This window comes from Pteropus medius, unplaced genomic scaffold (assembly GCF_902729225.1).
Source record: "Pteropus medius unplaced genomic scaffold, Ma_sr-lr_union100, whole genome shotgun sequence".
Classification (NCBI taxonomy): domain Eukaryota; kingdom Metazoa; phylum Chordata; class Mammalia; order Chiroptera; family Pteropodidae; genus Pteropus; species Pteropus medius.
The window spans coordinates 30,675-58,040 of NW_024342468.1; the positions used below are offsets into that span (position 1 = coordinate 30,675).

The 27,366-nt window shown below is 59.7% G+C and overlaps 1 protein-coding gene and 1 pseudogene across 1 annotated transcript in view; both read left to right on the forward strand.

Annotated features, from left to right (window-relative positions):
• HMCN2 (hemicentin 2) overlaps nucleotides 1-27,228 on the forward strand; it is a gene marked incomplete at its 5' end in the record, with an annotated part of 56,674 nt that extends 29,446 nt beyond the window's left edge. The window contains 27 exon segments of the mRNA XM_039862865.1: nucleotides 193-241; nucleotides 548-675; nucleotides 1,256-1,412; nucleotides 2,192-2,313; nucleotides 3,122-3,286; nucleotides 4,352-4,459; nucleotides 4,736-4,870; nucleotides 5,230-5,364; nucleotides 6,389-6,579; nucleotides 7,465-7,678; nucleotides 8,548-8,682; nucleotides 9,736-9,926; nucleotides 11,415-11,496; nucleotides 14,216-14,272; nucleotides 14,275-14,466; nucleotides 17,206-17,355; nucleotides 18,846-18,983; nucleotides 19,083-19,204; nucleotides 19,572-19,809; nucleotides 20,918-20,980; nucleotides 21,092-21,214; nucleotides 21,958-22,092; nucleotides 23,156-23,284; nucleotides 23,651-23,971; nucleotides 24,710-24,829; nucleotides 25,576-25,702; nucleotides 26,651-27,228. Of these exon segments, the coding sequence (XP_039718799.1) occupies nucleotides 193-241; nucleotides 548-675; nucleotides 1,256-1,412; nucleotides 2,192-2,313; nucleotides 3,122-3,286; nucleotides 4,352-4,459; nucleotides 4,736-4,870; nucleotides 5,230-5,364; nucleotides 6,389-6,579; nucleotides 7,465-7,678; nucleotides 8,548-8,682; nucleotides 9,736-9,926; nucleotides 11,415-11,496; nucleotides 14,216-14,272; nucleotides 14,275-14,466; nucleotides 17,206-17,355; nucleotides 18,846-18,983; nucleotides 19,083-19,204; nucleotides 19,572-19,809; nucleotides 20,918-20,980; nucleotides 21,092-21,214; nucleotides 21,958-22,092; nucleotides 23,156-23,284; nucleotides 23,651-23,971; nucleotides 24,710-24,829; nucleotides 25,576-25,702; nucleotides 26,651-26,996 (4,073 nt within the window).
• LOC120602759 (uncharacterized) lies at nucleotides 12,472-12,594 on the forward strand (annotated as a pseudogene).
• Nucleotides 27,229-27,366: the final 138 nt, after the last annotated feature.

The window sequence follows — 27,366 nt, forward strand, 5'->3', positions numbered from 1 at the left end:
AATTTTCTACACCTTCTTTCTCTGTGAACATGGCAGAGAGGCCTCCCTTCTTCTGGCACCCAAGTTAGAGCTCCTCAGTTCACACAACCTGCAGAGCCTAGAGAGCTGTCTGTGAACCCCAGATCAAAATTCTCAGGGCAGAGAATTCCATTGGCCCAGCCTGAGTGATGTGTTCCTCCCCGGTCCAATCAGCTGTGGCTGGGGGCGGGGTTACGCAGACAGATCATGGCCCTTGGGAAGGGTTAGTCCTCAGATCTAGGAGCCATTCTCAGAAAGGTGGGGGTGCTGCTGCCTGCTGACTCTTGGGGAGAGGCTGGCCCAGATGGGAACATGGGAGGCCCAAAGCAGCCACTCTCACCCTTTCTGATGCTGGCTTGGGGTGTGGGTTGCTGTCCATGGCTGTGACCCCATTGACCTCCGCCTCACGAATGCAGGACTCCTGAGTTAGCACCCTCTTGCTGGGAAAGCAAGAGGCACCAGGGGCCCAGCTCCTCGTAGGGTGTTGCTGGTCTGCCCATCTCCATGGCAACCCCTCCCTCCGTTCCAGGTTGCAGGTTCTGCCCGAGGGTTCCCTGAGGATCCAGCCAGTCCTTGCCCAGGACACTGGCCACTACCTCTGCATGGCGTCCAACTCTGCGGGCTCCGATCGACAAGGCCGTGACCTCCGGGTCTTCGGTAGGTGAACGAGGGAAGGCGTGCACTTTCCTTGCCTTCAGCACCTCCCCCTGTCTGGGCCAGGCCCAGACTAGTTTCTGGGTCATTCTAGCTGTCAGGAGCCAAGAGCAATGGCCTCCAAATGTTTTTGACCGTGAAGCTCATTAATAGAAAGTTTCCAGCATCACACTCAAAAGATGCATGTTTATTTTATGTATATGTTACATCCACTTTACTACTGTGCTATTCTATTGAGTGAGTGATAAAACACATAAAAGACGTAAAACATTTCCAAGGATGAGATTCAGAATCACTGAACTAGGGACTGCGATCTGCTGTTCTCATTCCATTCGTCACCTGGGTGGAGGCTGCGATGGGGGCCCTGGCCTTGGGCAGGCTGATGGGGCCTCATTCCAGGGGAGATGGTTAGGGGGATGCCAGCCTTAGGGGTGTGCATACGCCCCATTGCCCTGTGTTTGGGAGCCCGCTGGGAGATCCCTTGCCTCTTCTCTGCTTCCTTGGAGATGGGACGAAGGTGGTGGGAGTACCCCTGGCCTGCCCCATCCAGTACCCTGTCTCCTGACCACTGCTCTCTCCCCAGAGCCTCCCGCCATCTCCCCCAGCCCCTCCAACCTGACGCTGACCGCCCACACGCCTGCCTCACTGCCCTGTGAGGTCAGCGGCTCCCCCAAGCCCCTCGTGGTCTGGTGGAAGGATGGACAGAAGCTGGACTTGCGCCTGCAGCAGGGCGCCTACCGGTACTCAGCTGGTCCTTCTGGTCGTATGAGACACTTGGGGTGGGGAAGGGCGTGACCAAGTCACAGAGGGGAGCCCAGGTCAGAAACGAGGCAGGAATGTGCTCGGGGTCTCAGCAAAGCCAGCACCGGAACGTGCGTCCCCACCTCCCTGGGCCAGGAGGGTCTTTACACCGAGACGCCTGGCAGGGCATGGGGGCATTTGGGACATACAGCCAGGCAGGCAATATGTGGCCTTTAAAACCATTACGGTCACTGTTTACAGACACATGTGGAAAGCCTGAGTCCATGCTGGCCGAGCCTGGACCCCTGGCCCCTGCAGGAGCCTCAGCCTCCCCGCTTCTCACACGTAGCTGATCATGGCATGATCAAGGGAGCATTAAAGGAGCCGGTGCACTGGTGAAGTCACCGATTACTCGTCGTGTTAGGTGCCAGGAGCTTTATGGCTAAAGCACGTGTTCAAAGACACAAGCGGTTTTGACCAAGGATCTGGATGTCGCTATTACAGGAGTTTATCGGGGACAGTGACTGTGGGAGACGTGGGTTACAGAGGGACGGGGCGAAAATGGAAATAGCTCTCGCACTCAACAGCTAGAACTTTGGAGGTAGAAACTTCTAGAAGAAACGCTTAGAGTCAGGGCTGGGAGCCAGATATAGGAAAGGGGAATCGTAGTGAGACACCCCTCCCTTCCAGATCCCCAGACAGGGAGGCTGGGGCTGGCTGGTCTCAGGTCAGCCAGGCCGGTCACTTCGCAGCCCCACCATCTGTCTGTCTGTCCCAGGCTCCTGCCCGCCAATGCTCTGCTCCTCACAGCCCCCGGCCCTCAGGACTCAGCCCAGTTTGAGTGCGTAGCGAGCAACGAGGTGGGCGAGGCCCGAAGGCTCTACCGGGTGACTGTCCTCGGTGAGTCGGGTGGGAGCCGAGGAGGAAGCGGGATGTGGGTGGCACCTCTCTGCCCTGCGTGCTCTCTCCACCTGTGGGGACGTGAGCCGGTTCCCTCTGGGCCTTCCGGCACCGCATGGACCACCTCCTCCAGGAGGCCCTCTCTGATCCTGCCCTACCTACCCACGCTGACCGAACCCTGGCTCCAGCACAGTTCCTGGCATGTGGGGATTTGAAAGAGAGTCCTCTCCCCAATCTAGAATGTTCTAAACCCAAATCTGACCTCATCGTCACCCTGGTTGCATGCCCTCCCTGCACTGCCCACTGTCCTCAGGACAGAATGCAAGGTGTCACCTGGGCCCACGCGGTCCCCCGTGGGCTGGCTCCGCCGACCCCCACCCCAGGTTCCACCTACCCCATGGCCCGCCTCACCCTGGGACCCAGTAATGTCGGCTTTTTGTTCCTCGCCTCTGGTCCTTCCCGTGCTGTTCCCTCTGCCGCGAACACTGTTCCCTTCGCCCAGCCCCTTCGGCTCTCAGGCCACATGCCACTCCCCCTGCTCTGAGCCCTTAGCAGCTCCCTTCTCGGTGGGACACTTCCCGAGGTGCCTGGCTGCTGTCTCTGCAGAAGGCACTTCCCGACTGCTCCCGCGCCCGGCCAGGGACGTCTGAGTGAGAGAGCGTGACTTCTCTGTCGCGCCTCCCTCCCCGGCCCTTCGGCGCGAAGGTCACGTGGGGGCTTCGTCTGCGTGTGCGGTTCTCACCCGCCTGCCCTGCGGCCACGCGTTCCCAGACCTCGGTGGGGCCTCACGCCTGCCCTTGCGTTCCAGTGCCTCCCACCATTGCCGACGACCAGACAGACTTCACTGTGACCAAGATGGCGCCCGTGGTCCTCACGTGCCACAGCATGGGCGTGCCGGCCCCGCTGGTGTCCTGGAGGAAGGCAGGCGCCCAGCTCGGGGCCCGGGGCAACGGCTATCGTGTCTTACCTTCAGGTAGGAACGGGGACCACGGAGAGCTGCCGCTGGGGGGACCAAGGGAGCTGGGCAGAGGGTGCGAAAGCAGCCCCCTGGGGCCCCGTGGTAGAGCGAGACGCAGGTCCTGGTCTGGCTCTGCCAGTCCCTTGCTGTGCGACCCGGGAGAGGCCCCTCGCCTCCCGTCCATAGCACTGGAGCGTTGCCGTGTTTTCTCCTGAGAAGGAACATCCTTTATGCTGAAATTATGCTTCTCTTAATATTTTGGTGTCGAAAGTTTTTTTTGTGAAATTAAGGTGATCAGAGATGGTGACTTTTAAAATGTGTTTACCAGAATAAAAGTTGGCAACTTTATGGGGATTCAAATTAAATCTATTTGTCGGTTAATGAGTAAAGTCCTAAAGGCTGAGACCCATTGGCCAGACCGATGGTTTTCAAACTCTCCTGACGCCATGGACACCTTCCTTCTCACAGGTGGTTGCAGGGAGGCCCCACCTGTAAAACACCTGAGGTTCCAGTTCCAGCTGGGGTTGGGGTGGGGGCCGTGGGGTGGCGGTCCTCCGTCCCCTTCAGGGCTCCCCAGAGGACAGCTTAGAAACCACTCTGCTTCACTGCTCAGGTGCAGCCTCTGGTCTGGGGAGCCCCCTGGCACCCGAGGCTAAAGGGAGGAGGGCAAAGGGAAGACCGAGGAGGCAGAAATCCAGGAGGCTTCCCGGAGGAGGAGGGTTTGGAGCAGAGTATGGCGAGAAAAGCAGGGGGAGGCCTGGGGGACCATGGGTGGGCCAGAGATTCCAGGCAGGAAAGTGGCTCATCCTGAGATGTCACAGCCAGAAGGGCCTAGAGACCAACCTGGGTAATTCCTCATCGTACACAGGGGAAACTGAGGCCGTAAGAGTGGGAGGGACTCGCCCGCGGTTACGCTCTGGGTGGGGAGCAGAGGCGTCCTAGGACCCAGGTTCCCCCACGCTGCTTACGAATGGGCGGGCGGCAGGCCGAGTGGCCTGGACCAGAGACACCGGGGTGGGGACGGGTAAGAGCCCCGCAGGCTCCATCACTGGGGACGTCTGTCCCCCGGTCCCCCCACAGGCGCCCTGGAGATCGGGCAGGTCCTCCCCATCCACGCTGGTCGCTACACCTGCACAGCCCACAACTCGGCGGGCGTGGCCCACAAACACGTGGTCCTCGCTGTGCAAGGTAGGGCCCCCTACCTTGCGGCCAGACAGCCCAGACCCTTGGGGTGGGAAGCAGGTGCAGAGCTGGAAGCAGGCGGGGCTGGGGACAGAGGTGAAAATAGAGGCCCCAGACCTGCCTCTGATCCCGCTCCCCGACGGGGCCCCGCCGGCCTCTTCCGTGCCTAGGTTTCTGGAACCCCCGTTCCCTTCGCTGGCCTTTCTCTTAGCTGGCCCCTGAGTAGAGGGGCCTGGGTGCGAAGGCTTCCCCAGGGACCTCTGGAGCCCTGTTTCTTTGCAGCCTCCCCTGTGGTGAAGCCACTGCCTAGCATGGTTCGGGCTGTGGCGGAGGAGGAGGTGCTGCTGCCTTGCGAGGTCTCAGGTGTCCCACGGCCAAGCATCACCTGGCAGAAGGAGGGGCTCAGCATCCCGACAGGCGAGTCTCGCTGAGGCTAGTGCCGGAGGGAGGACCCTATGGGCCTGGGGTCCTCCTCCCTGCTGGGAGGTCCAGAAAGCCCCTGCCCCCTCTTTACTTTCTGCCCCCTGCCTCCTTTTACCACCCAGAGCCCGAGAGTCTGCCTGAGCGCTCGGTGGCTCGGTTGGGAGATCGGGGAGGGACAGCCTGGCTGGGCTCTGGGTCCACTTCCGCACTGACTCTGTCCCTACCTCACTCTGTGACCACAGTGAGTCACGTGCAGCCCGAACAGACAGAACGGCCCAAGCTGCTCTCCTGCCCACCTTGGGGTTCTGTGGCCCCGCCCACTGGCCCCTCCCCCTCTCCCCCACCCAATCCAGGAGCCAGTACCCAGGTCCTGCCCAGCGGGCAGCTGCAGATTGTCCGCGCCAGCCCAGAGGATGCCGGGAACTACTTTTGCATCGCCCAGAACAACGTGGGCAGCGCCGTGGGCAAAACTCGGCTGGTGGTGCAAGGTGGGAGCATGGAGGGGGCAGGGCGCACCTGGTGAGCTGGGGGGCGGGGGGGCAGGGTGCACCTGGTGAGCCATGGCGGGGGTGGGGGCGGGGGGGCAGGGTGCACCTGGTGAGCGGGGCTTGAGGCCCCAGAGAGCCCCACTCTTCCCTGCCAGGCTCCGAGCCCAGGTGAGGCATGTCCCCGAGTCCTCCCCACCCCAGCACTACTGTGGTTCTAGAAGGAATTGAGGGGCAATCCTCATATCCCCATTTTGTGCACAAGTCTGGCTTCAGACAGTAGCCGCAGTCCCTCTGCTCCCCCGGCCCCTCGAGGGACACTAGTCCAGTCATCCCTTGTGCATTTCTGGCTTTCCAGGAGCAGTGGCCATTTCTGTCCCTTCTACACAAACACACAATTAAAGGTGTCCTTCCCTTAGTTTGATTTCAGAGGGAAAGGAAGTGTCACTGGCCCCAAACGTGCAAGGTACCCTGGAGTGCTCAGTGTGGGCCAGACCTGCCTTGACCCCAGTGTCTGTTCTGGTGGCTGTGTCAGTGGGCCGGCCCCGTGGGTGACTGTGTACGACTGGGGTCAGACTTTGCTTATGAGCCCAGAGGTGCTCCTGGCTCCACGCATCCTCCAAAGCCTCCTTGTCCAGCGAGCTCCTCCTCCCTGTCTGTCCATCCGGTGGCCTGCACTCTGCCCCAGTGTAGCCCCTCCCCAGAGGATGGGACATGGGGGCTTCGTGGTCCTGGATGCTGGCTGACAGCAGGGATCTGTGCCCACATGGAGCCTGGTTAGGGAGGCCTCTGTCTCGAAGCTCTAGTGTGTGTGTTTGCACGTGCATGCAATAGTATCACCCTGTCACAGCTTCAGCAGAGTCCCCCAGCCGTCCAGACCATGGGCAATGGCCTATGACCAGGTTGTCAGTGGGAGCAGCAGATGGGGGTGGAGAAAGGGACTGAGGGGCATGCTGAGGGCACCGGGGCAGCGACAGCCCACCCTACCCCAGCCCCAGTTCCTGAGTGGACCTCCCTGTCCCCACAGTCCCTCCTGTGATTGAGACTGGCCTCCCTGACCTGTCCACCACCGAAGGCTCCCACGCCCTCTTGCCCTGCACGGCCAGTGGCGACCCCGAGCCTGACATCACCTGGGAAAAAGACGGGCACCCCGTGTCCGGAACCGAGGGCAAGTTCATCATCCAGCCGTCCGGGGAGCTGTTGGTGAAGAGCTCAGAGGTGAGGCTCTGACTGCGCGGGGCACAGAGAGGAATCGTCGTAACAAGGGGAGCAGCCAACGTCTGCTGGGCTCCCCGTCTGTCATGCTCTGTGCTGAGCCCTGTGCAGCTTTTAGCCACAGGAACCTGGGGAAATAGGTATTACTGTCCCAGAGCACAGATGGGGAAACCGAGGCTCAGAGTGGACCCAGCGTTCCCAAGATACACTGGTGCCAAGAGACAGAACCAAGGTCTGAACCTGGAGCTCCATGACAAGTTCCCAGGGGAGGGAAGGAGCCTGGACTGGGGCAGGGATGTGGCGATGACTCTGTGTCCCCAAATTGCACCCGGTTGTTCTCAAGCTCACATTGATGTTGACCTGAGCCAGAGGCCAGAGGCGTGGGCAGGACCCCTGGCCCCCTTTCCCGTCAGCGCTTATCAGATTCTGTAATTGCAAAATGGGCCGCTCTCCAGATGGATGTGCGGCTGCTCGGCGGGCACACCTGGAGAGGGTCATGGGGGCCTCGGACCCTGCCACTCAGGAGGCCAGGTGGAGCAGTGTTGGGTGCACCGGCCCCGCTGGACTTCTCCTCTAGGAGAAGCCACCAAAGTGGGGGCTGCCTCAGGGACAACGTGAGCACAAATGAGCCGATGCAGCACAACTTTTGAGCGTGGGGCCGGGCGCTAGTGGCTGCTCGGTAAATGGTGACTCTTACGATGGCCTGGTCAGGGCCTGGATTCTGAACGCACAGAGCCATCAGAAGGCTGGGGGATTTGCTGTGGTGCCATGGTGAAGCCCAGCCATGTGCCAGCTATGTGACCTGCAGGAGAGTGGGTCCTGGGGACATAGTGGCCCATGCTGGGCGTGGGGACAGTTCTCAGCCTGACCCGTCCCTTTGCCCCACAGAGCCAGGATGCTGGCACCTACACCTGCACCGCCGAGAACTCTGTGGGCCGCGCCCGCCGCCGCATACACCTCACCGTCCTGGCACTGCCCGTCTTCACCACTCTGCCTGGGGACCGCAGCCTGCGCCTTGGGGACAGGCTGTGGCTTCGCTGTGTGGCCCGAGGCAGCCCTACCCCCCGCATTGGCTGGACTCTCAATGACCGGCCAGTCACAGGTCTGGGGCTGTTGGGGAGCCAGTGGACAGGGACCTGGGACCCTGGGAGGTGGAGGGGGGTGGGCAGGTGGGGAGCCCCACTCCAGTGAAGAGGAAGAGGGTGTTCAGCGGTGCTGTGGGTTCTGGGTCTCCAGACTTGGCCTTGTGCAGGGGAACGGGGTAAACCCACATGTGGCCCCATGTGACCGGTCACATGTCAGACCCTGGCAAGAAGCCACCTGTGACAAAGAGACCTCGGGACCGGGAGAGGGGCCTGTGTTCCAGCCCAGCGCTGCTGCTCCCACGTGGGCCTCTCAACAAACCTCTTTCCTGGGGGGGCTCTGTCTCCCCACTTGGGTGCCAGGTGCTATTGAGGGGAGGCAGGGCTTGCAGGGTATATAGTAGTGCTCAAGAAATGTCTGCTAATTGCTAAAATGCAGTCAAATCACTGCAAAATGATATTTTCAGAGCCCCCTAAACCCACGATGAGGCTTTACCCCGGCACTTTCCTGGTTGGAGGCTTGGGCGAGGGATTCAGGCTCTCTGAGTCCAGCTTCTTCACCTTAAAATGCAGACAGCAGGAGTCCCGAGGGCAGGGCGATTTAATTCAGGAGGCGCACGTTAACAGGCCCCCAGAGACCTCCCCTTGACCATTCACCAAACTCAGTGCAGACCTGAAAATGAGGAAAGGCAGGTTCTTCAACCACACCCTCTAATGTGGCCTGCGCCCCCCACCCGAGTCAGCTTCCGCTAAGGAGAAGGACCCCCTGTTTTCTGTATCTTTATTAAGCACCTGCTGGGGTCCCCAGGCCTGAGTTAAGCATTCAGGGCAGGAGGTCCCTGGCACCTTGGGCTCAGAGTCCTCTGGGATGTCTCTTCCTCTGCCACAGAGGGGGTGTCTGAACAGGACGGGGGCAGCACGCTGCAGCGGGTGGCGGTCACCAGAGAGGACAGCGGGACCTACGTGTGCTGGGCCGAGAACAGAGTGGGCCGCGTGCAGACGGTCAGCTTCGTCCACGTGAAGGGTAGGGCGTGGGCCATCTGGCCTTCCTCTCAAGACCTCTGCTGAACTCAATTTATTGGTTTTTCTATGAAAATCTATTAAACTCGCCTCCCGACCTCTAAACTAGTACCTCTCCGCCCTGGCTGTGCGTCAGAATCCCCTGGGACTTGATAAACTACTGAGGCCCGGGTTCCACCCCCGATTCAGCAAACCAGCCTCTCGTAAACCAGCCACGGCATCGGTATTGTTTACGCTCCCCAGATGAGCCAGCTGCAGGTAGAACTGAGACCTGACCGACTGGCCCGTGTCACTGCTCTCAGCGGAACGGTGCCAGTGCGGGAGGCGGGCACGGGGCCCAGGGCACCCTGGCAGAAACGTGCACGGAGCTTGCCGGCCTACCTGTTGTCCCCCGCTCCGCCAGGAGCAGCACGGTTACCCTCGGTGACACCGTGACTTAGTTTGCTCAGCTTCGGGATGGGTGGTATGGGGCTCGATGGAGGGTGATGAGCAGCCCAAGGCACCAGGACGCGGCTTCAGCCGTTGGTGGATTCAACCTCGGGAAACCAGGAAGAATGGAAACTGGTATGAGCGTCCAAAAGCGGTTAAAGGTTTGCGTGAAATGAGACTCAGGCACGTCTTCGTGTTGCCGGGTCCAACCCGAGGTGTTCTAATGACCACGGCGTCCTCGCTCTGCAGAGTGCCCGGCAGGTACCTGCCGCTGGGGCCGTCTGCCCGTGAGAGCGCGTATTACACGACGCGCATCACGAACGCCCCCTTCGCGCCGGGCCCGCCTCAGGCATCACTAATCGATCACAGCACTATCCCCACTCTGCTTCCAATCCTCCTCGGCGCCGCGTTCCTGGCAGCCGCTGCCAGTCTGTTGCACTTGACCCCGTGACTGACACGGAGGCTGTTTGCCATCCCTGCTGCGTTGACCGCACGGCCATGCTGGACCAGCAGGAGCCTCTGTAGGCCCCTGGGGTCTGGCGGACAGGCTTTTGGGGACAGGATTATGGGAGGCCGAGCCTGAAGGGAACTTCCTTTTCGACCCTTTGTCTGATGTCACCTTGTGCAGAGGCTCCTGTCCTGCAAGGGGAGGCCTTTTCCTACCTGGTGGAACCTGTAGGGGGCAGCGTCCGTCTGGACTGTGTGGTCCATGGAGACCCGGTGCCCAGCCTCCGCTGGATCAAAGATGGCCTTCCACTGCCAGGCAGCCGTCGCCGGCACTGGCTGCAGAATGGCTCGCTGACCATCCGCAGGACAAAGGCAAGGAGGGGTCTGGCACCTTGGCGGGTGGAGGGGCAGGGATCTGGGATACCCTCGGCTCTTTCTGTTGCTCAGGAGGGGTCTTTAGGTTGGCACTGTCCTCTCTGGTCTGCGAAGCACTTACCTGCCCATTACCCAGAGATTCTCCCCCAGGGCCAGTGACTTAACTTCTCTGTGTCTCACTTATATACCACCCATTCAGGGGGCTCGTAATTGTCATTATTAACAGCCCCATAGGGCAAGGAAGACAGGTACGAGTGTCCCATTTTACAGAGGAAGACTCTGAGGCTCAGAGAGGCCCACAAGCAGTAAGCGCCCAAGGCAGGACCACACCCCAGCTCTCCTGACTCCTACTCCACGCTGTTCCAAATTCCCGGGCCCTGGGGCAGCGGCCCCCACTCACCTTCCTTTCCGTGTCCCAAGTCCCAGTGGTCATGCAGAAATGCACAATTCAGTCCTTCAAGCTCATCTTAGAGCTCCTGGCCTGTCTCTAGAGGGCCATAATCATAGGACTGGTGAGAACAGCAGCAATATCATTAATAGCGGCGGCAACAATGGCTGCCATACCCTGAGCATCTACCATGGGCCGGGCACCGGCCTCACGCTTCATGCGTGGGACTTAATTTGATGCTTACAATGATCCATTTTAGAGATGGGGAAACCGAGGCTCCAGAAACACAATAACGTCCTAGTAATGGGTTCAGTAAACAGTGGAGGTGAGATTCAGCCCCACATTGGTCTGATCCCCAAACCTATACTCTTTAACTGGGTGCCGTGCTGCCCCTGATGGTCCCTTGGGAGCGGTTCCCATGCTGTCATCTCTGGCATGGCCTTGGGCTGCCCGCAGCTCCATCTCATGGTGGCCAGCGCTGCTGCTTAGAAGTGAATCTGAGCCAGCATCCCTCCTGAGTCCCATCGCCGTCCACGTCGCGGGGAACCTGGGACAACAGCTTCCCTCTCGCCGAGCTGGGGGAATGCTGCCAACCGCCCCCACCCCCGCCACCTGGAGATGGGCAGTGTGCACGTCCGGTCAGCACCCTGAGAAAGCCTGCTGCTCAGATACTGGTCTTACTCAGCGTTTCCCACACTCACTCAGCCGCAAACGCGTTTTTCGAGGCATCCCTAACTGTGTGCCGTGGAGCAATAGTGCTTCAGTGTAGGCAGTATGGAGGAGGCGGACCTAAATCAGGCTTTCGCAGCAGGTGGCTCCGCTGAGGGCAGTGAGTCCGTGTCCTTAGTCGTCCCACCCCTAGTTCCAGGTGTGGAAGGGGCTGGATTCTCTTCGGATGTCTATTGACAAGTGGCCGTGGAGGCCCCTCTGATGCACCGTTGTGATGAGGCCCGGCCGGTTCAGGCTCTAAGCTCCTTCCTGGGGAGATACATCTTGCTCCGGTCACCCCTTTCTGTGCCCAGCTATCCCCAGCTGCTCCCCTGCCCCTCATCCCCCTCTCTTGAACTCCACATCCCCCCTCCCGTGCCCACCTGCAGATGGACGACGCGGGACAGTACCAGTGCCTGGCAGAGAATGAGATGGGCACAGTGGAGAAAGTAGTGGTCCTCGTGCTGCAGAGTGAGTCTCAGCCTCCCCCTCTCTCAGGCCCCGGGTGGGGACAGTGCGATGTGGGAGCTCAGAGGCAGCCGTGCCTGGCTGTGGCCGGTGGGACCCAGGCTCTGATGAGAATGGCGGGCAGAGAGGCAGGCAGGACCAGGGACCAATGTGCATTCCAAACCCAGAACTGCAGTCCTGTGGAATGTCCCCGAGGCGGAATGGGAGTCAGGATCAGAGCTGATGAATACCAGGGACCCAAGAGCCAGGCCTGGGGGGACCATTTATCCAAAACTCAAAACAATCACTGAGGTCATAGTGACAGCTCTTGGATTTGCCAAGCAGCTTCGAGTTTACAAAGCGCTATCTTTGAGCCTCAGAGTAACCCAGAACGTCACAAAAGACATAAACTCAAACAGGACAAACTCAAGTCTTCACCGAGACACATCGCAATCAAACCTGCCAAAAATTACAGGCAAAGAAGACAAGGCTCCATCGATACATCTGACTGTAGCTCTGGAGTATTCAAAGTTCAAGCAGTTTGGGGGGTTGATCAGGAAAGGCCTTTCTGATGGGGCGACATTTACATTGTGATCTGAATGATGGGAAGGAGGCATCCACGTGACGAGCTGGGGAAAATTGTTGGAAGCAGGAAGGACAGCAAGTGCAAAGGCCCTGAGACGGCAGCGAGCCATACCGGTCAGTCCTGACGGCTCAGAGGGCCGGTCTGGACTCAGTCCACTTGGGAGTGTTATTGGCTCAGCCATCTGCTCTGTGACCCTAGGCAAATCATGTAATTGCTCTGTCACACTTAAGTTTTCTTGTCTTTAAAACAGGCATAATGACAGAACAGGCATCATAAGTAGTCGTGAGGCTTAAATGAAATAATGCGTGTAAAACGGGCATCGGCCCCGTGCCTGACCCGTAGTAATTCATCAGTAAATGCCACCTATTATTATTTTTCCCCAAACTTTTGATATTTATTAAGATTTGATTTTCGTCTACGGCCATGCCACCCTGAACAAGCCCGATCCCATCTGATCTTGGAAGCTAACTAAGCAGGGTCGGGCCTGGTTAGTACTTGGATGGGAGACCACCTGGGAAGACCAGATGCTGTGGGTGTGAAAAATAAAAAAAAATAAGGGATTGTAAGCTGACAAGGTCCTTGCAATCTGTGAGGTCAACCAAGGGTCACCTCACCTTAAAAAAGATTTGATTTTCAAACCACTTTACTGAGGTATGATCAATGTTTTGAAAACACACACACACACACACACATTCGGGCCATTTTCGAGTCATCCACGGCTCCCTCGTTCCCAGGTTCTCTTCATTACGTTTCTGGCGAGCCCCCTGGTCTCCTGGACCCGGGCCAGGACCCCCGGCCAGCAGAGCCAAGGGCTGCTCGTTCCTCATTTGTTCCCAACCTGTCCGGCTCCTTTTCCTGACGATACCCTGGCTTCTCAGAGACCACTTCCTCCGCTCCTGCCAATCAAGCCAGCCCCACGTGATAGTCCTAACAACACTGCTGTGATGACCACAGAGGGATGGGGGCGGGAGAGGGGGGCAGCCCAGGCAGGGAGGCCACGCACTTCCACTGTTGTTGCCCAAAGTTCTAGAAGTTTCCACGGATAAACGATTCCCTGTTCGCTTTTCGTTGATTTCTAGAGCCCCGAAATCATTGGTTTTGACAATTTTGTCACGTGTCGCGCTTGTTTCTTTGGTGGGAGCCGACTTGCCGACCTCTTCGTTCGGCGTGGCTTTCGTTTGAAGGGAGCCCTGTCATGTGCGCTCGGTGTCACGCGCCTCGTGCCCGTCGTCGTTTGGGAAATTGCACGTGGAATTCACTCATTCGTACCCGTTGCCGTCTGCTTTTCTGCTGTGCGGGTTCATGAGGTTGATTTATGTATTCCACTGTAGGTGAGTCTCCGGTTTGGGGCAGTCGAGGACCGTGCTGCGGTGACATTCTGACGCGTGGCTTCTGGCGAACGCGCGTATGCATTTCTCCTAGGGGAGCTGCTGGGTCACATGTAGTTCACGTGCACTCAGCTTCAGCAGACACGGCCTGGGGTAGGCTGATAAACGGCCCCCAAAGATAGGACCGTGTCCTAATCTCCAGGACCTGAGAATGTTCTCTCGTTTGGAAAATGGACCTTTGCGGATGTGGTTAAGTTAAGGACCTTGCCATAGGGAGGTTATCCGAAATGCCATCACCCGCGTTCTTAGGAGACAGGCCGAGGGAGATTACAGAGGGAGAGGAGGGCGCTGAGAGATGGAGGCCGAGAACGCAGGGGTGCAGCTTTAAGCCACTGGCTGCTAGAAGCCACCGGAAGCAGGAAGGCCTGTCGTAGGAAGTGGACAGGAAGTATCATCTTTCAGGTGAGAGAACTGAGGGTCAGGGAATGACCGGGTGAGAATCACTCACCGGTGACAGAGCCCGCATCTGCCCATTTCATCTGGCATCAAGTCGACGCCATTCTGGCAAGGGTCACCCTTTTACTGGAAGCAATCTAAATGTCCTATAACGGGGACATTGTCCAGCAGACCATAAGAGAGTCCCAACAATAGGACACCACGTAGCCACTAAAAACAAAAATTTGGTGGCACAAAAGGTAGTCGTGATCTGTTGTGGGGTTTTAAAAAAAAGGAAGGAAAGCGGTCATTCTGTAATCTAAGTGACTATGTATCATTTGAATGTACTAAAATAACAAAATGTTCCTAAATGCTGCCCTGGGGCCTCCCACCGGTGTCCCTGGGTTTCAGGCGCAGCCCCAGGGGGTGACAGTGAGATCCGGGGATGCCGTGTCCTGCGGTGCTGGGCCACCGGGGAGCCGGTGCCCACAGTAGAGTGGCTGCATGCGGGCCAGCCCTTGCAGGCCAGCCGGCAGCTCCAGACCCTGCCAGATAGGAGCCTGGGGCAGGAGCGGGTGGAGGCTGGGGACATGGGCGCATGTGAAGTGTTGCTCACAACCTCCCAGGCATTCCTGGTTGTGAGAGGTACGGGGTGTCCTTGTCCAGACTTTTGTGGACAGAGGCGGGATCTCTTGCACAACGGGGATTTGTGTGTTATTTTCGGGGGACCTGGCCCACTGCCCCGTCAGCTCCCCGACTCCTCCCTTTGCTTAGAGTCACAAACTTTGAACGGACCAGCTGGGAGGGCCTTATAGTTCACCTTGTCCACCCTACCCTGTACATCTGGCCAAACTGAGGCTCCGAGATGCTCAGCGTTTGCAGCTCATGTGGACAGGGGACCTGGCTCTTCCAGCGTACCAGGCACAGATGCCTGTCCTCTTTTTGGACACTCCACGGCCCTGGGAAATAGGCAGAATTAAACAAGGGCCCCCACGGGATCGCTGTGAAAAGTCTGTGAGTTAGTTCTTGTTGCGAGCTTCGCCTGGCCGTGGCGGGCACTCGGTAACCGGCGCTGATTACGCCGTTACTCAGCCCCGCCACCTCGAGTCTCCTCAAGCAGTTCCCTTCTCATTAAAGTTTAAAGACCAAACTTTAAAACCACAGGAAAGACTATCCCAGGAAACCACAGTAAAATGACTCCACCTGACTAACGAAAAGTCACCGAATATTATTTCTGGGCCTCTACGGAGTAAATACTCCACAGTCGTGGCTTTGTGTCTTTGTCCTTGTCCATGGCAGACATCACCAATCCATCACCACACACAATGTCAGACTCCTTCTCCACAGAACCCCTTTCCAGGGGGCACCTGGGGACCGATTGGAACGGACTTGACATTTTGCTACTTGAAACCCACTGCCAGCCAATTGTGGGACCCCTTCCGGCCCTCAGCCTCCCTCCCACTGCGGGCCGGGTTGGAGCACCAGCACACACAGCTGAGAATCCGGTGGCTCTCTGATACCCAGCCACAGACGCTGTTTTTGGAACAGGTCTGAGCAGACTCTTCATTTCAGAGCCTAGGGCTCACCCTAATGACCTCACGTTAAATTGCTTACCTCTGTACAGACTCGATCTTCAAATAAGACCACATTTTGAGGTCTGGGCATTAGGACTTCAAAGTGTCCTTTATGGGGGACACTATTCAACCCATAAGAGCTTCCTTACTTTTTAAATGGAAACGACTCTGTTTTTGTTTGTTTGTTTGTTTGTTTACTCCATCTATGTTAATTGTAGAAAGGCCAGATAATCTAGAAAAATCTGTGAAGAAAAAGTAATTATCAATTATCTCCCATAATTCAATGACCAGAAATAGCTTTGGCAATTATTATTTGGGGTATTTCCTTCTACACTTCTTTTTCTCTGAATGTAAAGGGTTACACTATTTTTCTTTTTACGAATGAGACTGAAGTTATAGGTTGTCTTTACGACCCGTCATTTTTGCTTCGTCTATCTCAGACGACATTCCATGGCAATAAATCTGTTCCACATCTTCTTTAATGGCTCCGTGTCATTCCATAGGAATGTCGTGGGGTTTTTTGTTGTTTTGGGTTTTTTTTTTTTTTACGTAATTTCTACTGGCTTTATTAAATAACCTTAAGGTTTTATTTTGTATTTTTCTCTTACATTTCTCCCTAGAAAACCATGCGGTGCATATCTTCGTGTTCTGGCCTGAATACTTCTGTAGGATAAATTCTTTCGGAGGGCATTGCCAGCCGTGTAAAGGTTTTGAGGTCCCCTAACTACGGATTTGTTTCTACCTTTCCTTTCCCTTCAGCCTTGGCGGGGGGGTGGGGGCATCCTGGCTTTGTGGGAGACAAGAGGCTGCCAAGTCACCCCGTGTCTGAGAAAGTCGACGGTGGCTTGTCACTCCTGGCCTCCAATTTCCTGTCCCTTTCTAAAGTTGCCAGGGCCGTGCTGCTGCCTTCTTATCTGCAGCTCCCAATTCCTTCATCAGCCCCTTATTACAAAGCCAAGGGTAGGTTCGTGGCCTTTCCCCATCCCTCCCATAAACTCCAGAGCAGCAGATATTGACAAGAGACATTCCAGATGGGCATCAAATGGCATCAAACCCCAGCGACGAGCTGCAGGAAATGGCAGTGCTTCCTGGAATCCAAAATTAACCAGGCCCCCTGATTTATCCATTTAGGATCCTGGCAGTTCAGTGTTTTATGTTATTTTTTCGACAGATCCTGGGCCATTTGTTGCTAATTTCCCCCGAGAGCTGGCGAGCGGAGAGGCAGGCTAGCGTCTGTCTCTCGCCCCCCTAGAATGCCATCTGTCCACATGAGACAGCTGGCCCATTAGCCAGAGGAAGCACCCCCCTGTGCCCGCGCAATCCATTTGATTAGTGCTGCAGAGCATCTGTTTGCAGACTGCCTGGCGGCGTGTAGGAATCCAGCCCACCCCAGCCAGGCCAGCTGCAGGGCGGCTGGAGCCAGGGCCATTGCTGGAATGGGGGACGTCCAGGTGGTGGCATTCAGTTCCTGGCTTGGTGCCCTGCCCCTCAGCCCCGGCTCCTCCAGAATGCCAGCCCCTGCCATCATGGGGTCCTGGTGGTTTTTGGTGTATCTGTGGTCCCATCTTCTCATTTTATAGATAAGCCACACGTGTGGCTTGAGGACCCGACTTGCCCAAGTTTCCAGGAAGGTAATGGCAGAGCCAGAATTCGAAGCCGGTACCACCACCCATTAGCTGTGTGCTCTTGGGCAAGTTTCTCTGCCTCTCTGAGCCTCAGATTACTCCTTCGTGAAATGGGTAACAGTGTCTGCTGATACCGAGGACTCAGAGGTGGATAGTGTCATCATTGTTCTCTTCCTTCCTCCCAGGGGAGCCTCGGGGGAGCCGGGGTAGCATGATCGGGGCGATCAATGGCCAAGAATTCGGGGTGGCCGCCCTCAACACCAGTGTGCAACGGGAGGCACGTTCTGGGGTCACCACCATCCGGAGCAGCATCAGCCACATCCCTGAGAGTGTGGGTAAGTGGGGACCAGAGAGTCCCTCGCCTCTGGGGACCCTCTGACCCATGCTAGAGCCAGGAGGAGGCAAAGCCTGTGTTCCAAGGCTCTCGGCCGGGGGGGGGACACAGGGAGGGACACAGAGAGGGACACAAGAGGAAATGGGACCGCCTCTAAGAGCAGAGTCCAAGCCAAAGTGGATTTAGGTGTGGGCCACTTCCTCCCCACCCCGTACCCCCCAAGGAGACATTGACTGCGTTTAAAATCAGACCAAGAGCACGTGCAACGATCTGGCTGTGTGAATGCAGATCGGATCATGAGCTTGAAACCACTGACGGCTGTCTGAGATTTTTTTCTCTACTATTCGAGCAAAACCTGATAGAAAAATGAAAGCGTCACCAGTGACGATAAGGGATGCAGGCAGAAGGGGACAGAAGGGAGAGATGTTGAGAGTAAAATTAGCCGGAAGGCCCAGAGAACCAAGAAAAGTCCACTTTTGGACAGATACGTAAAGTAGCCTGTCCTAAGCAGATGGAACGTTCTGGAGGGTATGTTGCAGACACTGACATAATGGATGCTGCTGTCTCGCCCTTCCCAGGCCACCTGTGTCCCCTCGTGGGGGTCCAGAGCAGGGAGAGGGCAGTGCTGACAGGGTCTTTCCTAAAAGCAGCTCCTCCAGGGCTGCCCTTGATTACAGGCCTGTGTGAACGGTGTGGGGACTTTGGCTGTGGATGGGGGGGTGGGGGTCACTCCGAGCTGGCCGTCAGCAGAGAGAGAATGAAGCGAGACGCTGCCCAGACGCGGTTCCCTCTTCCAGCTGCAGGAACAGAAGCTGCAGAGAAACATCTGGCCCCAAGCCCCAGGGCCAGGCTGTGTGTGGCCGAAACAGGCACAGAGCCGTAGAGAAGGTTCAGCTCCCACCCGCGGGGCCCAGAACAAGAAGGTCCCCTGTCAGGACCGCAAGCGAGTGGGGTTTCCCTTTCCTTAGTCCAGGGCGCCACCTGTCCCAGGAGGAGGGCTGGGCATCATGGGATGGTCTGAAAAATCCACGTCCAGGGCACTTCAGCGCTCTTGTTTTTTCAAAGTCAGTGGCTTAGAACCATCCTTCCTCTCCCAGGCTCTTCGGCAAGGTAGGAGACCTTGCCGATTTTCAGCTCTGTCCGGCACATTCGTAATTATGGTCTGTGCAGTCCCAGGCACTGCAGTGGCCCAGAAGCCCTCAGTGTTTGTGGAATGGAGCTGAACATCAGCAAGTTACATGCGCTTCTTTGTGTAAATACATGTTGTTAATTTTCACAACTCCTCCAAGAAATAGACATTGGCCTTTGCCACTTTCCGGGTTCTGATCCAGTGAGTGGTCCAGGTAATCTTGGGGCTGAGTGTGGATGGGGCGGGAAAGGGTTGCACTCCCCTGGGGCTAATAGGAAGCTGCAGAAGGACCTCTGGCAGGAGAGGCTGCCCCGGGCATCCGGCCCTAACCTGGCCTCCACGCCACACCCCGCGCCACCCAGGGCCTCTGATGCGGGCGCTCGTGGTCACCATCTCCCCCATCTACTGGGCGCTGGCCGGAGAGAGCGGAGACGCCTTGAACGGCCACTCGCTGACGGGCGGCAGCTTCCGGCAGGAGTCACACGTGGAGTTTGCCACAGGTGGATGGGGCCGCCCCCTGGGGGGGCCAGGCGGGGCTGGGCCTGAGCCCAGGGCCTCTCCCTGGTGGTGACTCCAGGCTGGACCGGGATCGATTACAGGGGAGCTGCTCACGATGACCCAGGTGGCCCGGGGCCTGGATGCCAACGGCCTCCTGCTCCTCGATGTGCTGGTCAATGGCGCTGTCCCCGAGACCCTAGCTGACACAGAGCTTCAAGTGCAGGTGTGGGCGAGCCCTGGGGTGCACAGATGGGGCGCACGGATGGGGAGGGTGAGAAAAAGCGGCATGTGCTACCCACAACTACCCCCTGGGAGCCAGGCCCGCTTTTCTTCCCGGGGCGTGGCCTGGCCTCGGACCTAGGGGAGAGCTAGTGCCGTGGGCTCGGCCTCCCCATGTCCCATAAACAAGAACTTCGAAGGGCAGTGACCCGTCCGAGGCTGCCCGCTGCTTGGAGGAAGGGCTGAGGGGCCCACCGGCTCTCCTCCCTCGACACCTCCATGTCCCATGAGTGGGGGATGAGGGTCCCAGGTCCCAGGTCACTTGGAAGTGGACCTCCCAGATGCCGACTCCCCTCCCCCGCCCCCTCCAGGACTTCCAGGAGCGCTATGTGCAGACGGGGCCCGGCCGGCTCTACGTGGGCTCCACACAGCGCTTCTTGCAGGGTGGGCTCCCTGTGTCCCTGCGCTGCAACCACAGCGTCCAGTACGACGCAGCCCGGGGCCCCCAGCCCCAGCTGGTGCAGCACCTGCTGGCTTCGGCCGTCAGCGCGGCCTTCGAGCCCGAGGCTGAGGCCCTGCGCTTCCAGCTGACCACGGCCCTGCGAGCTGGTGAGGGCCTCATCCCCTCTGCGCCCCCCGCCGCCCTGCTGAAAGCCGGGGTGACGGCCCACCCTGGTGACGGACCGCCCGTTGCATCCACCGACCATGGACCAGAGACTCGGGGCTGAGACAACCCACTTCCTTGCCCCGTCCACCCATCCACACCCCGACGGGAACACAGCTCCTCAAGCCACTCCTGTTGGAACCCTCCAGAGCTTTACCCCAGGCCCTAGGGGGAAAATCTAAACCACCCCTCCCACCAGGCTGAGTTCAAGACGAGCCACACCCACCCTCTTCCCAAGGTTGCCTGCAGCAGGGTCCCCGCCTAGGGAGACCCACAGGACCATGCCACATATTCTCAACCAAGGGATGCTAAAAGTACACCTGTCTCCACTGTGTGAGGTCCCAGCATGTTTTTAACCCTGAACATGGGACGGTGGTCAGAGCACAGCTCTGAAGTCAGGCAGACCCTGGTCCAGACCCAGCTGCCCCACTGCGTGTCTGCGAGACCTTGCAGGCAAAGCCCTGGCCCTCTCTGAGCCTCTGATTGCCCATCCGTGACATGGACATGACCCTGGCTGCCTTATAAGGTGTCAGGAGTACAGGTGCTGCCTCTGAAACCCTCGCCGGGCACCCGATGGCTGCTTTATCAAGGGCGCTGTCCTTATAATCATGCCAGCAGTCCGGCCCCCTTCCTGTCAGAGCAGGCTGCCCCTGCCCCGCCTCAGGCTTACCGCCCCTGTCACATGCTCCCACGTCCACTCTGCTGGATTCTCAGGAGCACAGCTTGGCACATGCAGAGCCCCCCACCCCCACCGTTTTGTGCTTGTCGCTAATGATCTCTCCCGGGTCTGCCATCCGCGGTCTAGCCAGCCCACCACGAGCCCCTCGTGGCATGACGCACAGCCAGTGCCTCCGACAGGCCTGGGCTCTGTCAGAACGGGCTCGCTGACTCGCCGGGCACCAGCCAGGCTTAGGACTGGGGCAGAGCACCCGCTGAGGGGCCCCCAGCCTGACCGAGTGTGGGGGAGGGAGCGGTGGGCCTGGGCTATGGCCAGAGCTGCTCTTTGTCCCTAGGCGTCTTCTGTCCTTAGGGCCTGTTCTCTTTGCCTTGCAGAAGAGAACGAAATCGGCTGCCCAGAAGGCTTCGAGCTGGACACCCAGGGAGAGTTTTGTGTGGGTGAGCACCCTGTCCCCAGCCTGGCATGGACGAGGGAGGCCTCTCAGCCGGGGATGGCCAGCTGGCAGGAGGGCCTGGGCACGCAGACCACCAGCTCCCCCCACCCCCCAGACAGGGACGAGTGCTCGGGTGGCCCCAGCGCCTGCTCCCATTCCTGCCACAACGGGCCTGGCCACTTCTCCTGCTCCTGCCCGGCTGGCTTCGCCCTGGCCGGGGACGACAGGAGCTGCAGAGGTGAGTGGGGCCCCGGGGGCGAGGCCCTCCGTGGACCTGGCCCGCGTGTGTGCAGGGGCTTCTGGGGTGAGGGCTCTGGCCAGGGGACATACATGCAGGAGCTGGCCTGGTTCTGAGGGCCCTGGATGCCAGCCTGGGGGTTCCAATGCCCTGCGTTCCCTGGGAACTTTCATTGTAAGGGCTGCAGATGGGGAAGGCTCAAGTACTGGGGGGTGCTAGGGATCCCTAAAGACATACATGTGGCTGTCATGTGCTCCCGGCACTTATACCCGCTGAGCCTGGGCACGACCTCGGAAGTAATCCCTACGTTCAGCGGTCATTTCCAGTAACTGAGGTTGGAGGTGAGCTGACACGCATCTGCCCCGCTGGCTCTACGTATCCCCTCAGTGACGTTGTTGGACAGCCAATCTGACCCCAGGACACCGTCCAGACACTGACCGCCCCCATCTGCAACCCTCCATTCCCACCAGTGGGACCTGGCGCTGCCACATCTCCACTGGGCGTCCATGGGGCATTGTCGGCAACCTCACATCAGATGCCACCTCGGGTCCCTGAGGGCGGGCTCTGCGTTTCTGGGGTTGCCGAGATGATGGACAGAGCTAGCGTGAGGGATGGGACCACCATCCCTGAGGCTCCTGGGCCTGGGGACAAAGCTAGTATTGGGAGGCTGAGCCAGAGCTGGGCGGCGAGGAGGGACCCGGGGGGCACGTGTTCATGTAGCCACTGTCCCTGTCTGCCCCCAGATGTGGACGAGTGTGCGTGGGACACTGACGTTTGCCCAGGGGGACAGCGCTGTGTGAACTTGCTCGGGTCCTACCGCTGCCTCCCTGACTGCGGGCCTGGCTTCCGGGTGGCCGCGGATGGGGCCGGTTGCGAAGGTGATGGGGGCATGCGTGGGGTGGCCCGTGCTCCTGGGAACCCGGCAGTTGCCAGGATTCAGAGCGGGTGCCGCATGTCACTGGGACGCTAGGCTTTCAGGGCAAATGACACTCTCTTGGCAGAAGGAGTATGGTGAGGCCAGGCGGAGGGCCCGAGCTGGACTCAAGAGGAGTCCTTGAGTCCTCACCTGGCCTGAGTCCTCACCTGGCCTGGCTGCTAGCAACTCGAATACCTCTGAGACGTGTCCTCTCTGGGCCTCAGGCTTGTCATCTGTCTGTCCGATGAGGGGGACCCGGTCGGGGATGGCAAAAGCATGCGACATCTGTGACCACTTCTTTCGTTTCTGCTCCCGCATCCTGGCCCGGCGGGGGCAGATGCTGAACCCCTCTCAGCACGGCTTCCCCAGCCGCCGCTACGGACCAGTTGCAGTTGACCTCTGAGATGAAACCTAGGTGCCGCTCCTGGACGGGTGACCTCTAGGGTCCTTCCCGCTCCAGCATCCTATGGTTTCACAATCCTGGATCCTCCTGGCTCCTCCGAGAGAGGCCATCGGTGGACGGGGGAAAGCACGGTGGCATTTGAACTCAGAAAGGTGGCCATGCCACTTCAGTGGCCTCAGAGTCCTCCGGTCCCTCTTCGTAGGCTCTCCCGCCTCCCGCCTTTCTGCCCTCCCTCCGTTTTTGTTTTTTTTAATTTAGCTCTTCCCACGTACCAGCCGCCCAAAACCTTCGCGTGCCTGATCCAGTTTTCTTCCTCCGCCCCATGAAGAGGTCCTGGCCCCTCTCTGCAGATGAGGAAACTGAGGCTCAGAGAGGGAGAGTCACTTGGTCAAGGACCGAGAGTTGTGGCAGAATTTGGTCCAAACCCAGGACTCTGCCCCCAGGGCCCCTCCCCTCTTTCTTTGGGACCCAGAACTTTTTTACCTTCCGAAGCTGGTGGAGCTGGGAGGGGCGGTTGCGTCCCACCTGATGGCACTGGAACCGGACAAGGGGACTGGATGGGGAGCTTGGGGGAGGGGCCCTGGGCTTGTCCCCACCCCTGCCCATTCCCCTGCCTCCCCAGATGTGGACGAGTGTCTGGAGCAGTCGGATGAATGTCTGTACAACCAGATCTGTGAGAACAGCCCAGGCGGGCACCACTGTGGCTGCCCCAGGGGGTACTGGAGCCAGGGCCCTGGCCTACCCTGCCTAGGTATGGGACACCCACCCCCTAGTTGGAACCCTGGTCAGCACCAACACTGATGGTGCGCTCACCAGGGGCCTGGATGCCTGCTCTGCCACCCCAAACCTCAGCCCTACCCTGCAAGGTCACCTTCCCAGGGGGCCTCAGAGGAGGAGGGTGGAGAGAAGTGAGTGGGTCTCAGAGAAGCTTAGGGGGTAGCTGGGCCTCACTCGGACCTTGGGAGAGGTTGAGGCCTCTGAGCAGTGGAGGCTGGAGTGGGAGAGGAGGCTGGGGTGTCCCAGGAGAGGGCAGGCGTGAGGCAGCTGGATTCTGGGGAAGGCTAGAAGGCTGTGGCGAGCCCTGAGCCCCCCTCAGCACCCCGCCTGTGCCTTCCAGATGTCAACGAGTGCCTGCAGCTGCCCAGGACCTGTGCCTACCGGTGCCACAACCTCCAGGGTAGCTACCGCTGCCTGTGCCCGCCAGGCCACACCCTCCTGCGTGACGGAAAGACCTGCACCCCGATGGAGCGGAGTGGACGAAACGTGACCACCGTCAGCCACCGGGCCCCCTTGGTGTCTTGGCTGCGGCCCCGCGCGCCCACCCCTAGTGCTTCCTACCACACCTGGGCCTCCCTCCGACTGGGCCCCGGAGCCCTGAGCAGTGGGGGCCGGGCCTGGTGCCCGGCCGGCTTCATCCGGCAGCACGGCGTCTGCACGGGTAAGGCGGAGCCCCAGCACCCACCCAGGACACACCCCGCTCTGGGCTCCTGGGCATGTGGGCACCACGCCCCGTGTTCACAAACCCAGGGCCGCAGGCGGGCAGGGTGGGGTTTGCATCTTGACACAGGACATTTCGGGGCCCTAGCTGTGCTAATGGGCAGGGGCCTTCCAAGAGAAGGTAGCTTCCAAACCATTTAGCTTCGGGACACTTGGCCCAGAGGGAGGGTTTCCTGAGCACGTTCTGGGCACACGTGCCCAGGAACCCACTTTGAGAAACAGCCCCCTTGATGCACAGAGGCGGAGCAGCAAGGGGATTGTCAGGAGTCACGGAGCACGTTCCAGGTTGACATGAGAATGTGGAGACCAGTGACCAGTGGGGACGGGGCTGAGGGGTCCGGGGCAGCCCCCTGGCTGCAGGGAGGGGAAGGGGCAGTGGCCTCAGGGGCACACGTGCTTCAGCATTCCAGCTTGGACAGAGGGCTCCCCTACAGCCTTGGTGAACGTGAAGTGGGTGGGGCGGCGCTCCCCACGCTCCCCAAGCTCTGGGACCCTCCTGACACCCAACCCAGGGTTGGGCGGGGCAGGGAGGAGGTCAGTGTGGGGATCAGAGGCAGGCTGCCTAAGGGACCTCCTGGGCCGGCCCCGAGCCCGGCAGGCAGGTGTGTGGCCACCTGCGTGTCTGTGACTCGGCATGTACCTCTGCCTTCATCACTCCCTAACCGATGCCCGGGGCCAGACCTGGACGAGTGCCGGGTGAGGAACTTGTGCCAGCACGCCTGCCGAAACACTGAGGGCAGCTACCGGTGCCTCTGCCCCGCCGGCTACCGCCTCCTCCCCAGTGGGAAGAACTGCCAGGGTGAGCTGCTGCCCAGATGCCACAGGGCCCAGGGCAGGGCTCGTGCTTTCTCCGGCCTCTTCTCCACCGTCTCATGTGAGGGAGGGACAGGGATGAGTCGGAGGGGTTAAGTGCAATGCCACCTCCTGATGAAATATGGCTGACGCAGTCCTACCCTAAACTGCTGGAGAGGGATGTGGAGCGTGGGCAGAGCCGCCCTCGGCCCTCACAGCGCACAGCGGGGCAGCCGGGGCTGGTAGCAGCAGTGAGTTAGTGCACCCTCCCTAACATGCCCCGGGCCGGGCCAGCCACGCGCTTCCCCTGCTGGGCAGTGGGAACTGCGCCTGCCTGTCTGTCTCCATCCCTCACCCTCTGTCATGGCGTCGGTGAATGTCCTCTGAGAAGGGTGGAGCATCCCCGCAGACAAGGACTGGGGGGCTCTGCCCACGGCCCACGGGCACTTTGGGTCGCAGGACAGCCCTCATCTCTCCCAGGCTCTCCAACCCAGCTCTAGGCTCAGAGGTCCCCTGGGTGCCCACCACCATGCCCTGGGTGCTAGGGGCCTGCTGGCGGGGCCGTCATGGGCCAGACTGGCTGGGGACAAGGGCAGAGGGGCTGCCCACCTCCATCCTCCAAAGGCGTTTCCCTCCCACTTACTCGCCACCCCCGCCCCCGCCCCCGCCATGCCTTCTCTGGTTCCTGCCTCCAGCCTTTCGCCTTTGCTCGATCTTTTCACCCTCTCCTCTTCCGCAACCTCCCCCTCGCAGATATCAACGAGTGTGAGGAGGATGGCATCGAGTGTGGGCCTGGCCAGATGTGCTTCAATACCCGTGGCAGCTACCAGTGTGTGGACACGCCATGTCCTGCCACCTACCGGCAGGGCTCCAGCCCAGGGTGAGGCTGAGCGTGCCGGGGCAGGGGTAGGGGTGAACTGGAAATGGGGAGGCGTGTTATCTTCAGGGAGCTGGGCAGCTGGCACTGTGGCTCCCGTGTGGCCGGGCCCCTTTTCCAGGCCATGTGTCAGGCAGACACATGGGGTCCACCCTGCCTGAACTCCAGGGCAGGGCCGCTGTGCCCACAGAGAAGCGTGCCCTCAGGAAGAGCACCTGCCTGCAGCCACCCGGGGCACGAGCTTGCCTGGACAGTACCATCTCCTGAACAGTGATGCCTCACCACGACCACAGAGCACTGGGGGCCGGGGGAGGCCAGAGCTGGGAGAGGATGGGGCCGGGCGGGGGATGCTGGAAGATGTACACATATGGGGACACATGAACGCACGCAAAATCCTGGACACAGGAACAGACACACCAGTGACACCCAGAAACACACACAGAACCCCGGGACTCAGACACACACAGATGCAGAACACACAACACACTTCCACCGCACCATTCACTGTGGCTGCAGACACTCAAAGACGCAGGGACCTGGGGACCTTGGCTGGCAGGAGCTGCACCTGCAGCGTCAAGAAAATGTCCTGGGCCGTGACTTGCCCTGGGCGCTGCTTTGTGGTGGGAGTGGGGTGCCTCTGCAGGGCTGAGCAGGGTCTCTGAGCCTCCTTGTCCGCCCACAGCCCTCTGCAAGTCCAGAGCAGGCAACTCGCTCTGGGGCTCTGGGCGGGGGCTGGGAAAGGCGCTGGGCGGACCTGCTCCGAATGCAAAGGGCTCGTCTCTGGCTCCTTTGGGCCTCAGTTTGATGACAGTGGCGCTTGTAGAGAAGGCATTTGGGGCGCCGCGGAAGGGCGACGCAGGGGTAAACAGTGGAGGCTGGGGGTGAGGTCTGGTTTCTGCCGGCGCACAGCGCGGGACGGCAGCCAAGTCGGTGCCTCTGTCCCTCCCGCAGGACGTGCTTCCGGCGCTGCTCGCTGGACTGCCGCGCGGGCGGCCCCTCCACGCTGCAGTACAAGCTGCTGCCGCTGCCGCTGGGCGTGCGCGCCCACCACGTCGTGGCCCGCCTGGCCGCCTTCTCCGAGGCCGGCGTCCCTGCCAACCGCACGGAGCTCAGCGTGCTGGAGCCCGATCCGCTCAGCCCATTCGCACTGCGTCCTCTGCACACGGGACTCGGCGCCGTCTACACCCGCCGCGCGCTCACCCGCGCTGGCCTCTACCGGCTCACCGTGCGCGCCGTGGCGCCCCGCCACCAAAGCCTCTTTGTCCTGCTCATCGCTGTGTCCCCCTACCCCTACTGAGGGGCGGGGTCGTTGGCAGCAGCTTTTGGGCCAGCGAGCTCGGGGTGGTGAGGGCGCAGGCCAGGCTACTGGTGGGACAGTGTGGCCCTTGCGCTTGAGCACGCCACCTGCTGTGGCAAGAGACGTCATCTTTTCCGTCCTCTGTGCGTCATCGGGACTTTCAGCAAACACGACCCTGCGCGCAGCCTTGACCCAGGACAGAGGGCTGGAGCTCCCCCTACTCCCCCGCCTCGCTCCCACCCCGCAGGTGACAAAGGCTACCCATGGGTGTCAAAGCTCTCAGGCTGGGCTGAGATGAAGCCTGCACGTCTGACCAGCTCCTCCAGGCTTGCCCCAAGCCCCTGGGGCGCCTGGACTAGGACACAGTGTC